We start from the raw sequence: 13,253 nt of genomic DNA on the forward strand, positions 1-13,253 counted from the left end.
TGTGCTGCCAAATAAAGAAAAGAGTACCCGAACATATTAATGCTGTTCGTTGTTATAAAGTTTAATTTTACTCGCGTTTATATCAGTGACGCGTGCGCAGCTGTTGCGATGTAGTTTGACGCGATGTTAGCTCACAGTACACATCTGTTGGTTAAGAAAGACGCAACGGTAAATGTGCAAGTCAAAGCGCGACAAGACCATCTCTAATGATCATCCCCTGATCGCACCATTTATATTTATAATCTCCTTATCTAAAGATCTTATATACATGTATGTTCCCTTCTGTTCTGTTTTGTAAATATTCATATGTGTTAGTTTTACATGCGTAGTATGCATAAATACTAAATACAATGCATACTATATCTTCAATAGCCTACAAAATAAATAACTGATTAAAAAACAAGATTCTGTCTATAAGACTTATCTTTTGTTATCATTAATGCATTTTCACTTTAAAACTAACTTTAACTTCTTATATTTTTAAAACTGTGCTGAGCATTTAGTGAGTGAGTGGCAATTTTCTGCAAATTTGTATATTCCAAAAACTATATAGATATAAAGCTTATAAACATATATACTCTCACACATTTTGGTTTTATTTTCACCATAAGTTGCTGTGTGTGGTTGTTAAATAAACTGTCTTGTGTTTATGCTCAAGTGGCTCAGTGATATGTTAAATTAGTGATATTATGGTGGTTTCTGGGTCATTGAGGGAAAACTCACTGTTGGATGTATTGAAAGAAACTAATGCATTTTGTGATGTAGATTACCTAGATATTACACTTTTTTTTTAATAAGACTATAAATTGAGGGTATGGGGGGCCTCCAAAACCTCTCAGCCCCAGGGCCTCACATTAGGTTAAGGCGGCCCTGATTACATCCCAAGGTTTAGAAAATATTTAGTGATCAAAGCTTGAATTTCCACAGGCCACGTGACAGCCTCATTTCAAGCAATGCTCCAGAACACTGTTTAAAAGCTGTGACTAAATTTTAACTGAGATTAAATTGAGGTTTCATTATCGTTCATTTAATTTCATGTTAATTTGTTCGTTTTAGGGCTAATGGGAGTGAAAGAGGAAGGTCAACAACAAAATGAGATGAAGAATGAACATCACCATCACAATTCCATAAGTGAAGAAAAGTCCTTCAGTTGCGAACGGAAAGAACATTTAAATGTTCACATAAAAACTCACACAGGAAAAATGCTACACGCCTGTCCTCAGTGTGAACAGACTTGCTCAAGTAAAAGCCAACTTAAGGATCATTTAGTTACTCACACTGGTGAATGGCCCTTCACCTGCCCTCAGTGTGATATGGGTTTTTTACAAAAAAGAAATCTTAATGCTCACATAAAGACTCACATTGTAGAAATGTCACACGCCTGTCTTCAGTGTGCAAAGACTTACAAATGTAAAAAGTCTCTGATAGAACATAAATTAAGTCACACTGATCAAACGCCTTTCTTTTGCGGTCAATGTGCAAAGAGTTTTACAAAAAGAAAAACCCTTAATATTCACATGAGAAGTCACAGTGGGGATAGGACTTACACCTGTCCTCATTGTGGGAAGATTTTCACATCAAAAGCACATTTAGAGAGTCACATACGAATTCATACTGGAGAGAAACCTTACTCGTGCCATCTGTGTGATACGAGTTACACATGGGCACAAAGTCTCAAACATCATCTGCTGTCTTCCCATTCTGAAGAAAACCCCTAAAGGTGTTCACATTGTGTAAGAGTTTTATTGAGTCTGTGACGCTGATAAAACACAAGTGACTGTATACTGGAGAGAAGCTGCACTGCTGTCATTCTTGTTGGAGAAGTTTCAGACGATTACAGAGCTGTAGATTCATAGAAAAAAGAGCTGTTTGTAAAGAGTTAACAAAGATCAACTTGAGTCTTCAAGTCCAAGCACATGATGTGAAATAAAGATAAACCTCACGATTGACTCCAAAATATATTAATTTAAATGCATTACATGGAGTGGTGAAATTTGTTCCTGTATCTGAACTTGTAGAGCATTGTGTTAACAGTGCAAAAGGTTATGGGTTCAATCCTAGAAACAAACATTCTGATAAAACGTATAGTAATTTACTTTTGATAACAGTGCAATAAAATGTAAACTTTTTTTTAGGATTTATACTTTTTCCTGTCAGTGTATCAGTACTATTATTTTCACTCATTAAAGGTAATTTATTAAATGATAGTAACAACAGTTTAATCATGGATATGATGTACTTTTAACTGTATGTATAGTGTACAAGCAAAAAGGAAATATGTGACCATGGACCACAAAACCATCTATATATTTGTAACAATAGCCAAGCAACAATGCATTGTAAGGGTCAAAATTTTACATTTTCTTTTATGTCAAAAATCATTAGGATATTAAGTAAAGATCATGTTCCAATAAAAATATTTTGTAAATTTCACTGTTAATATAGTAAAACTTTATTTTTGTGAGTGGATGCTGTTACTAAGGATTTAATTTTGACAACTTTAAAGGCTATTTTCTTAATATTTTCAATATAAAATGAATAAATATTTTTTATAAAATATAAAAAATAAAAGATGTGATGTTGAAAATATTTTTTTTCAGTATTTTAAGCTAAACTTTATTTCCCAATCTTTTTGTGATAGTTTTCATAAAGTGTAATTAATTTATTTTATTATGTAAACGTTATTCATTATTAAGATGCAGTGTTATTTTTGGAAAAATGTGTTGTAATCGTTTGACAAATGGGGGATATTTAACCTTGTATATATTTATTTTACCCATACATTCATGATTTTATAATTTCTTTGATGTCGAAGATGACATCTTTTGGTGCATTAATTTCCTTGCATTTCGCGAATTTTGAAAAGGGGACTTTTACTTTGCTTCTTAGAATCTGTCGTGCGGTGACGTCATCAGAGGTGCGCTCCAGCTCGCCTGTCGGTTGAGGTGTTTGATTGAGGTAAATAAAACGATACAAATATGTCTTTATGTTTTAACAAATGTACTACAGTAACTTAAATATGATTGAAACTTTGTTTAAATATTATTACAATATTACTTTACGTTATACTGTAATATAAAGTAATATTTTATTGTATTATTAAAGGAACAGTTACTGAGAGTTGTTTTACTAAAGCATTTATTTTACACACAAGCCATTAAAGTATTTTTTTATCTTTCTGTCATTTTAAGACATACTCGTGCTCCTCTTTTTTAACATAGCAGATGGAAAATTGCTGTTGCTAGTAAAATGGATCAGGGTCATACTTGTACTGTGAGAAATACAGTTACAAGTACTTTGTTTCTCAATTTGAAAATTCTCAGACATTGTATGAACGTGATATTTGTATTGTCCAAATTTGTATGCCCACAAATAGGAAACACATCTATAAAGATATCTTGCAATTGGTTTAAAATTGAATGTAACCCTGCCTGTGAAAACCTTAAAGTCTCATAATTTAATGATGATATTGGGAGCAAGTTCAATCTTTGACATGATCTTACTCAGTCAATATCCACCTCATTTTTGAAGGTGAAAGTAAGTATTGTGATGTATTTACCTTCTTTGTGCGAGACGTCCGTTTCAATAGCCGGATGGTAGAAAAAGTGTTGTGGGAGGACGCATGAAACATGATTTAAACATTTAAATATTTACTACACCTCCACATCTGACCCATTGGGAGGATTAAGATGTTCAAACTTTCTCTCTAATCTGAGTTTTTTTAAACAGCAATTTTTTATCAACTTCTTTGAATTTTTATGGCGACAAATCAAGCTTCACACGATCCATCTTTCTCATTCAACACGCAAGTTATTTGAACAAACCATAATAAACATATTAAACTATTACATGTATTCAGTATTGTTTTTGTTTTATAAAAATATTATTACATCGCTTCCTAGCTCTAGATGGACACATGAGCTTTTGAAATTATTTCCTATTTTAAATTTTTTTATTTTATTTTAAACATAACAAAAGTATGCGCAAACACATTAAGAACTATTATAAAAATTAACTAATAAGCAGTGTATGTCGTATATATTCTATCTTAGTGGTCTTAGACAAAGGAGCTCAAAGATAAGGTGGATATAGATAAAGATATCAACGTTATATTTTGACAGACTTTTCTTTACATTATGTAGAATGATTTTGTATAGAAAACTCAGAAAAATTACTTTAGTTGTGTTTTCACAGACTGGGTCAAGCATTTGACTTATTTTGAATTGTTAAATAATATATTTGGTCATTTGTATATCTTCACAGGTCTGTTCCTGTAGATGCTGATGAAACAATCTTAAATGAGACAATCTTCAGTGAAGTCACTATCCCATCAGTTCATCTATAAATACTGTGAAGAAGTCAAACAAGCAGCTGCTGTCACAACACATTCAACTACTATTCTGAACCACTGTTGTAATGATGGAGTGTGTTAAAGAGGAGACTGATCCTGAATCATTCACAATAACACCTCAACATACTCAACAACAAAGAGGTTTGTGTTTTATCTTAATGACTAATAAAGAGCATAAAGTTTTTGTCTCTGGTTTGACACAGTGCTGTACTTCACCATCTGGTGGTTAATGAAAATTCCTACATAAGCCATGCTTTCATCCAAAGCTTTTTTTTTAGAAAAACCTTTGTGGCAACATAAAAATAATAAAATGACAAATCTTTTAGCAGTAAGGGGCATGTCTACATACTTGACATCGTTGTATGTGTGGGGCGGGTCTATCAAAAAAAGATCCAGATTCTTTTGGGTTAGGGGTGTGTTTGTTTAGCTGATATTTTAAATGTCAGCATTGGCTTTCAGAGATCATGGACTCCGCCTTTAAGGTTTATTTGACTAAATATTCAAGTTTTCTGCTCATAATTGGGTCCCTTAGGTAAATAAGCACATTTATTTTAAATAACCAGAGACCCGAGGCCACAAATATTAGACCTTACCTGATTCCAGCTGAGCTTTTGTCTAATAGCTTTAGATCTAATCCAACTCTGGTTGGACATCGTTTTTTCCGTTCCAAATGGACTCATGAAAACCTTGTAAAAAAAAATTGTAAAATTAAAATGACAGCAATCAGATTTTAACAAAATGTCTGAATGCTCAGATATTTTTGCGATACACCAAAACTTATGCGACAATTCGTTTTCGTTGTTCGTGACATCATCATGCACACCATTTTATCGATAAAATGCCAATTGAAACAGCCTGGAGACAGCAAATTTCACAAATTTTTCGTAATACATATTCACATTCATGATAACAAAACCTGGATGAAACATTGGGTTTTATTCACTAAGTATGCATACACACAAATTTGTGTGTATTTTTTCCTCTTTTTCCTTCTTCATGATTATTGCATACTTGTGGTCTAAGTTGTTCTTACATTATTGCAAACATTTAGAAGAAATTGTAGTATAAAAGTTTTTGTTGATTCATGATTTGTTTGTTAAAATGTTTGAACATCCCCAGCTTTAGAAAATATTTAAAGTGATCAAAGCTTTAATTTTTACAGGTCAGGTGAAAGACTCTTTTCAAGAAATGCCCCAGAAAACTGTTTCAAAGCACTACTAGTGTTTACAATTTAAATGACTGAATTTTAACTGAGATTAGATTGATGTTTCATTATCGTTCATTTAATTTCATGTTAATTTGTTTGTTTTAGGGCTAATGGGAGTGAAAGAGGAAGGTCAACAACAAAATGAAATGAAGAATGAACATCACCATCACAATTTCAAAAGTGAAGAAAATTCCTTTAGTTGCGCACAGAAAGAACATTTAAATGTTCACATAAAAACTCACACAGGAAAAATGCTACACGCCTGTCGTCAGTGTGAACAGACTTGCTCAAGTAAAAGCCAACTTAAGGATCATTTATTAAGTCACACTGATGAGAGGACCTTTGCATGCCCTCTGTGTGATATGGGTTTTTTACAAAAAATAAATCTTGATGCTCACATAAAGACTCATAATGGAGAAAGACCATACGCCTGTCTTCATTGTACAAAGACTTACAAATTTAAAAAGTCTCTGAAAGAACATAAAATAATTCACACTGATGAAACGCCTTTCATTTGCCCTCAATGTGGAAAGAGTTTTATAAAAAGAAATACCTTTAATATTCATATGAGAAGTCACAGTGGGGATAGGACTTACACCTGTCCTCATTGTGGGAAGTTTTTCACATCAAAAGCACATTTAGAGAGTCACATACGAGTTCACACTGGAGAGAAACCTTACAGGTGCCCTCAGTGTGACAAGAGTTTTAAACAACGAGGACATCTTCAGTGTCACATACGAATTCATACTGGAGAGAAACCTTACTCGTGCCATCTGTGTGATACGAGTTACACATGGGGACGAAATCTCAAATATCATCTGCAGTCTGTCCATTCTGTGAAAAAAACCTAAAAGTGCTCACATTGTGGAGAGAGTTTTATTGAGTCTGTGACGCTGATAAAACAGAGAAAAGCGCTGTCTGTAAAGAGTAAACCAAGATCAACTTCAGTCTTCAGGTCCAAACACATGATGTGAAATGAAGATAAACCTCACGATTGAATTACTCCAAAAGGTATTCATTTGAATGGATTACATGAAGTGGTGAAATTTGTTCCTGTAACTCAAAAGGTTATGGGTTCAATCCTATATACACACATTCTGATGAAATGTAATGTATTGTAATTTACTTTTGATAAATGCAATAAAATGTAAACTGTTTTTAGGATTTATTCTTTTTTCCTATCAGTGTATCAGTACTATTATTTTCACTCATTAAAGGTAATTTATTAAATAATTGTAACAACAGTTTAATCATGGATATGATATTGTAAGGGTCAAAATTGTAAATTTTCTTTAGTGCCAAAAAGTCATTAGGATATTAAGTAAAGATCGTGTTCCATAAAGATATTTTGTCAATTTCACCGTAAATATTTATAAAACTTAATTTTGTAAGTGGATGCAGTTACTAAGGATTTCATTTTGACAACTTTAAAGGCTATTTTCTTAATATTTTAAATATAAAATGAATAAATGTTTTTTTTATATAAAATATTAAAAACATTTCTTGATGCATGATTTCCTTGCATTTCACGGATTCTGAAAAGGGGACTTTTACTTTGCTTATTAGAATCTCTCGTGCGGTGACGTCATCAGCGGTGCGCTGCAGCTCGCTTGTCGGTTGAGGAACGATTGAGGTGTTTGTGTGAGGTAAATAAAACGATAAAATATATCTTTATTCTTTAACAAATGTACTACAGTAACTTAAATATGATTGGAACTTTGGTTTAAATATTACTTTAAGTTATACTGTAATGTAAAGTTAAATTCTTTGGATTATTAAAGTACTGAAAGTTGTTCCACTAAAGCAAACATTTTCTCAAGTCAAGGAGATTTACTTCACAAGCCATTAAGGTATTTATTTATTTCAAATCTGTTGATGGGATCTTAAGAAATATACATGCTCCTCTTTTTTTTTTTATATACAGTTTTTTAACATAGCAGATGGAAAATTGCTGTTGCTACTAGTAAAATGGATCAGGGTCATAACTTGTACTGTGAGAAATACAGTTACAAATGCACTTTGTTTCTCAACTCAGAAAGTTTATAAAAACGTTTTCCCAGCATCAAAAGGTCTGGTTGTTGCGTTTTGTCGCACTATACTAATATACGTATGTATCTGGACACTTTATATTTGGGCATCTGCTAACGTTTTCTATCCACTCCACTAGCCCAGCTAACAATTTTTGGTTCCCCAAACGTTTTCTAAGTTAGTTTTTGGTTCTAAAAACGTTCCCCTAACGTTTTTTTAATGTTTGTTTTTGGTTAGCCAGGAAAGTTTTCTTTATGGGAAAGAACGTTATTTTTTTCCTAACGTTATTCTAATGTTATAATAACATTAGGCACTAATACTAATACATAGCTTCTTAGCACTAGATGGAGACATGAGCTTTTGAAATTATTTCCTATTTTTTTAAATGATTTGCCTTTTCATTTTAAACATAATAAAAGTACGCACAAACACATTAAGACCTATTATAAACCTTAGCTAAGCAGATTATGTCGTATATATTCTCTACTGTAATCGCATTTTTATAATAATAGTAGCAGAATAAATAAACCAGCTAAATCTGCATATTTTTATCAGCATAGTTTTATTTCATGGATGTGTGGATACAGATTGTGGGTGCACGTGAGCCACATAAACATTCTGCTTTTGTGCGGTGATTATATTAAAAACCAATGTTTTGTAGAGATTTACAACGTTTGTAACAACTATTTTGCCAATTTCTAACTGCAGAAATTATGCCGTACTTCCTGGATTTCATAATAAACATTAAAAGCCAGTCAAAATGTCAGACTCGTGTCCCTCTCAATACGACTAGCATTAGATTTAGTGGCTCACCGGAAGTCTTAAACAAAGGAGCTCAAAGATAAGGTGGATATACAAGAAGATATCAAGGTTATATTTTGACAGACTTTTCTTTACATTATGTAGAATTATTTTATATGGAAAACTAAGACAAATTAATTTAGTTGTGTTTTCACAGCCTGAGTCAAGCATTTGGTGTATTTTGAATTGTTAAATTATAACTTTGGTCATTTGTATATCTTCACAGGTAGATGCTGAAGAAACAATCTTAAATGAGACAATCTTCAATGAAGTCACTATCACATCAGTTCATCTATAAATACTGTGAAGAAGTCAAACAAGCAGCTGCTGTCACAACACATTCAACTACTCTACTATTCTGATCCACTGTTGTAATGATGGAGTGTGTTAAAGAGGAGACTGATCCTGAATCATTCACAATAACACCTCAACATACTCAACAACAAAGAGGTTTGTGTTTCATCGTAATGAATTATAAAGAGCATAACATTATTGACTCTGGTTTAAAAGTCATTAAAGCTGTACAATATTATAATGAGGAATTTGGAATTTAATTTTGATAGACCAACCATCACAAACATCGTTTATTGCATTTTGAGAATAAATTGAGGTTTTTCTTTTTTTTTTATGTTTCTTAATTTAATTTTATGGTAATTTGTTCATTATAGGTCTAATGGGAATGAAAGAAGAAGATCAACAACAAAATGAAATGGAGGATGAAGATCAGCACCACAATTTTATAAGTGAAGAAAACTCTTTCGGTTGTTCACAGACTGATGAGGATTCACTTGAAGAAAGACCAGAAGACAAAATCTATTTTGCATGCCATCCTTATGGTAAGACTTTACAACGAAAAGGACATTCAAATGTTGACATAAAGACTCACACAGGAGAAACAACTCAGTGTGAAAAGCACCTTGTGGGACATTTAGTAAGTGACACTGTCGAGAGGCCTTTCACCTGCCCTCAGTGTGATAAGTGTTTTGAACGGAAAAAAAATCTTAATATCCATATAAAGACTCACTCTACTGAAAGGCCATACGCTTGTCCTCATTGTGAAAAGATGTACAGACGTAAATGGCATCTCAATGAACATTTATTTAGTCACACTGGTGAGAGGCGCTTCACTTGCCTTCAGTGTGATAGGTCTTTTTCACGAAAACGAACTCTTGATTATCACATAAAGACTCACACTGGAGAAAGGCCGTTTAGCTGCCCTCAGTGTGAAAAGACTTACATATGTGAAAGGGATCTTGGGAGACATTTATTAAGTCACGGAGATGAGAGGCGCTTCACCTGCCCTCAGTGTGATAAGGGTTTTTTACAGAAAAAAAATCTTGACGCTCACATAAGGACTCACACTGGAGAAAGGCCATACGCCTGTCCTCATTGTGAAAAGACTTTCACATGTAAACAATACCTTCAGGGACATATAGTAACTCATACAAATGAGAGACTTTTTGCATGTCCGCAGTGTGGTAAGTGTTTTTCACTAAAAAGAAATTTTAATGGAGAAAAGACATGCACCTGCCCTGTGTGTGGAAATGTTTACAAATGTAAGTCTCTGAAAACACAAATAATAAGTCACACTGACCACAAAACTTTCTCTTGCCCTCAATGTGGAAAGAGTTTTAAACAAAAGGGAACCTTTAATATTCACATGAGGATTCACAGTGGTGATAGGCTTTACACCTGTCCTCATTGTGTGAAGAGTTTCACAACAAATGCAAATCTAGAGAATCACATACGTGTTCACACTGGAGAGAAACCTTTCACATGCCCTCAGTGTGATAAGAGTTTTAAACAACGTGTACATCTTCAGTATCACATACGAATTCATACAGGTGAGAAGCCTTTCTCGTGCCATCTGTGTGATAAGAGTTACGCACAGTCACGAAGTCTCAAAGTTCATCTGATGTTTCACTCAAACAAAAAGGCAATTAGCTGTGAGACACCTGGAGTGGGAGACCTGGAGCGGGACTAATTGATCTAGGGGTGTCCCCGACTAAGAATTTACATTTAAATCAGAATTGTCAAATCTTTCTATAGTCAAATCATCTATGTGTGTGTCCATGGGTTGGGAGGGGGATCAGACCAAGTAGTCAACAAATGGGTTACTTTTTTATTTTCTTTCACATGCAGCACACAGAAACAACTTTTATGATAAAGTGAGCAAAACTGACGATGCATTTTTATCTTTTTTTTTGTGTTAAAATGAAAGGATGTCTATAAACATTCGTTAACATAAAATTACCATAATATTAAATCACAAGAGAGACAATCATGTCAGGCATAAGTATAGGGCTCTTAATGAACATTTTTTGTGTGATCATCGAAATTTTGTGTGAAACATCGCCATCCTGTTTTATAGTTCAACGTTTCACAACATAACCACCCCATTTTAAATATGTTATACCTGTGGAAAAAATATATACTTAGTTTGATGAACTCCTAAGTATGATCTTAAATATGACACGCAGAGTACCTAGCGCATTCGGTTAAATTGCATGTGCCGACAGCGCAAAATCGATACCATGAAAAGCAATCCAAAATGTACAGACTTAAATTAGAGCAGAATTGACCTTTATAATAAATAAATAAAATAATGTCAGAATCAAGTAATAAGGTGTAGATCGAATTTGTCTAACAAAATGCTTGAAGGTCAGGGGAACAAAACACAAACCACAAATAGTTAAATCAGATAACCCTGAATGATCTATATTAAAATAATGAAAGCAATGGTTTATTAACCTGGAAACTTCTTATCATGTATGTGTAGCCCTGTCACAGGGTTGTTGGATTTATGGACGCAAGTTAAAAATAATTATTGAAAGTTGCTTTTTACATATTTTTTCATAGCATTATCATAATAGGCGGTATAATATATATTGAAAGAAAGCTGTTATATGTGAAAACAGATAATGTCCACCCTTATACAGACTAAATTAAATGATCAGATTTCATAACACATCTGCCATGATTTGACTGTGAGATTTGAATCTTCGACTATTCTGGGACACCCCTTAATTGATCCATACTGGAGAAAACCTCATATTGTTTCAGACAATTAATTTACAGGATCACAGAGAAAAGCGCTGTCTGCAAAGAGTGAATGCATTGAGATCAATTTTAGGCACATGATGTGAAATCCACATTAACCATAAGATGTACTCGCTCCCAAAAGATTCATTTCAGTGCATTAGTGGTGAAGTTTGTAATTCGGAAATGCTGTTTTTATTGTGGGAGAATTCATTTTAGGGTAATCAGCTGAGATCAATATCTATCTTTTACTTGCAGAAAGTATTTTAATTTGACCAAAAAAAGTCACCTTTTGTGTGTACTTCATTATTTGTAGAGGATAGTTTATGATGATGTGTGATTTTTACAATTGAATATGTTGTCTTTTAGATTAAATAAAGAGACTTTTATTTTGATCTCCGTGTGGTGATGTCAAATATCAATTTTTGGGGGGTTTGTCCCTTTTTATCCCAATGCTGGGTTGAAATTAACCAAGAATTTTTTAGAGTGTAGTGAACAGCAGCTATTAATCTAAAACAATTTTTTCTATAAAAAATGGGTATTTTTTAGACTTTTAACAGTGTTCATCCAAAATTGAAAATTCGGAATCATTTATTCACCCTCATGTTGGTATAAACCTGTATGAATTTCCACATTCTGTTAAACACAAAAGAAGATATGTTGATAAATGATGGTTACTTTTGACAGTTGACGGTACCCATTGACTTTCATAGTAGGAGAAACAAATACCATGGAAGTCAATGAGTACCTTCAACTATGTGCTTACCATCATTTATCCAAATATCTTCTTTTGTGTTCACATGTACGTTATGTCATTGTTTAACATGTAACATAATGTATGTAGTGTGTTCCAGGCGATTAAAACCTACAAAATATATTTCAGACCTAGTGGAGTAATTGTAACTATTAATAGTTTGAAAACAAATTGAAAATTTTGAAAATAAATTGAAATTGGGACTTTTATTTTGCTTCTTGGAGACTGTCGTGCATTGACGTCATCAGAGTTGCGCTGCCGCTCGTCTGTCAGTTGAGGAAAAACTGAGGTGCTTGTTTGAGGTAAATAAAGCGAAAACAAAAATATGACTTGATATTTTTTTAACAAATGTACTCCAATAACTTAAAAATATGATCGAAACAATGTTTAAATATTATAACAATCTTACTTTGGGTTATACAGTACTGTTAGACAGTAAAGTAATATGTTATTGTATTATTTTAAAGTACTGAGTTGTTCCACTAGAGCCAACATTTATAAAACGCAAAGAGATTTACTTTACTTTTTAAGTCATCAAGATATGTATGTTTTATAATATCTGTTTCTCTCAATTTGTTATTTTTTCAATAATTTTAATAAATATTCATGCCTCTTTTCCATACATTTCTTTAAATGGATAGTTCACCCCAAAATAAAAAAAAAATCTGGTACTCATGTTGTTCTATCTAGACCTTATTTTTCTGATGAACACAATAGAAGAAATTTTGATACCATATCTTCCTTATCATTTATCAAAATACTTCCAAGCATTTATTTATTTATCCTACTATTGAATGGTCAATTGTTTCTACCAGCTGTGTTGTCATCATTTATCAAAATTTCATCTTTTGTATTCATCAGAAAAAGAAATTCATACAGGTCTAAAACAACCTCAGAATAAGTAAATGATGATGATCAATTTTGGGTGAACTATCCCTTTAACATAGATGGATAATTGGTGTTGCTAGTAAAATTGATCAGGGTCATAATAACTTGTAAAACATGGAGTTGCAATGTGCTTATTGTTTTCATTTAAAATTTCTTAGGTATATGCAATTTGTATCATCCAGGTT

General features: G+C 32.8%; 2 protein-coding genes across 2 annotated transcripts in view; both read left to right on the forward strand.

Annotated features, from left to right (window-relative positions):
* Positions 1-13,253, forward strand: part of LOC135743807 (uncharacterized) — a 112,841-nt gene that overhangs the window by 97,336 nt on the left and 2,252 nt on the right. The window contains exon 1 of the transcript XR_010530584.1: positions 12,420-12,482. The gene's annotated coding sequence lies outside the window, so the exon portion shown is untranslated. Of the gene's footprint in view, positions 12,483-13,253 lie in introns of the transcript that reaches the window.
* On the forward strand, positions 7,138-12,314 carry LOC135743806 (uncharacterized). Its single transcript, XM_065261669.1, has 3 exons — positions 7,138-7,204; positions 8,614-8,837; positions 9,056-12,314. Exons 2-3 carry the CDS (start codon positions 8,762-8,764, stop codon positions 10,369-10,371), a joined length of 1,392 nt encoding a protein of 463 aa, XP_065117741.1. The 5' UTR covers positions 7,138-7,204; positions 8,614-8,761; the 3' UTR covers positions 10,372-12,314.

This window comes from Paramisgurnus dabryanus, chromosome 2 (genome assembly GCF_030506205.2).
Source record: "Paramisgurnus dabryanus chromosome 2, PD_genome_1.1, whole genome shotgun sequence".
NCBI lineage: Eukaryota > Metazoa > Chordata > Actinopteri > Cypriniformes > Cobitidae > Paramisgurnus > Paramisgurnus dabryanus.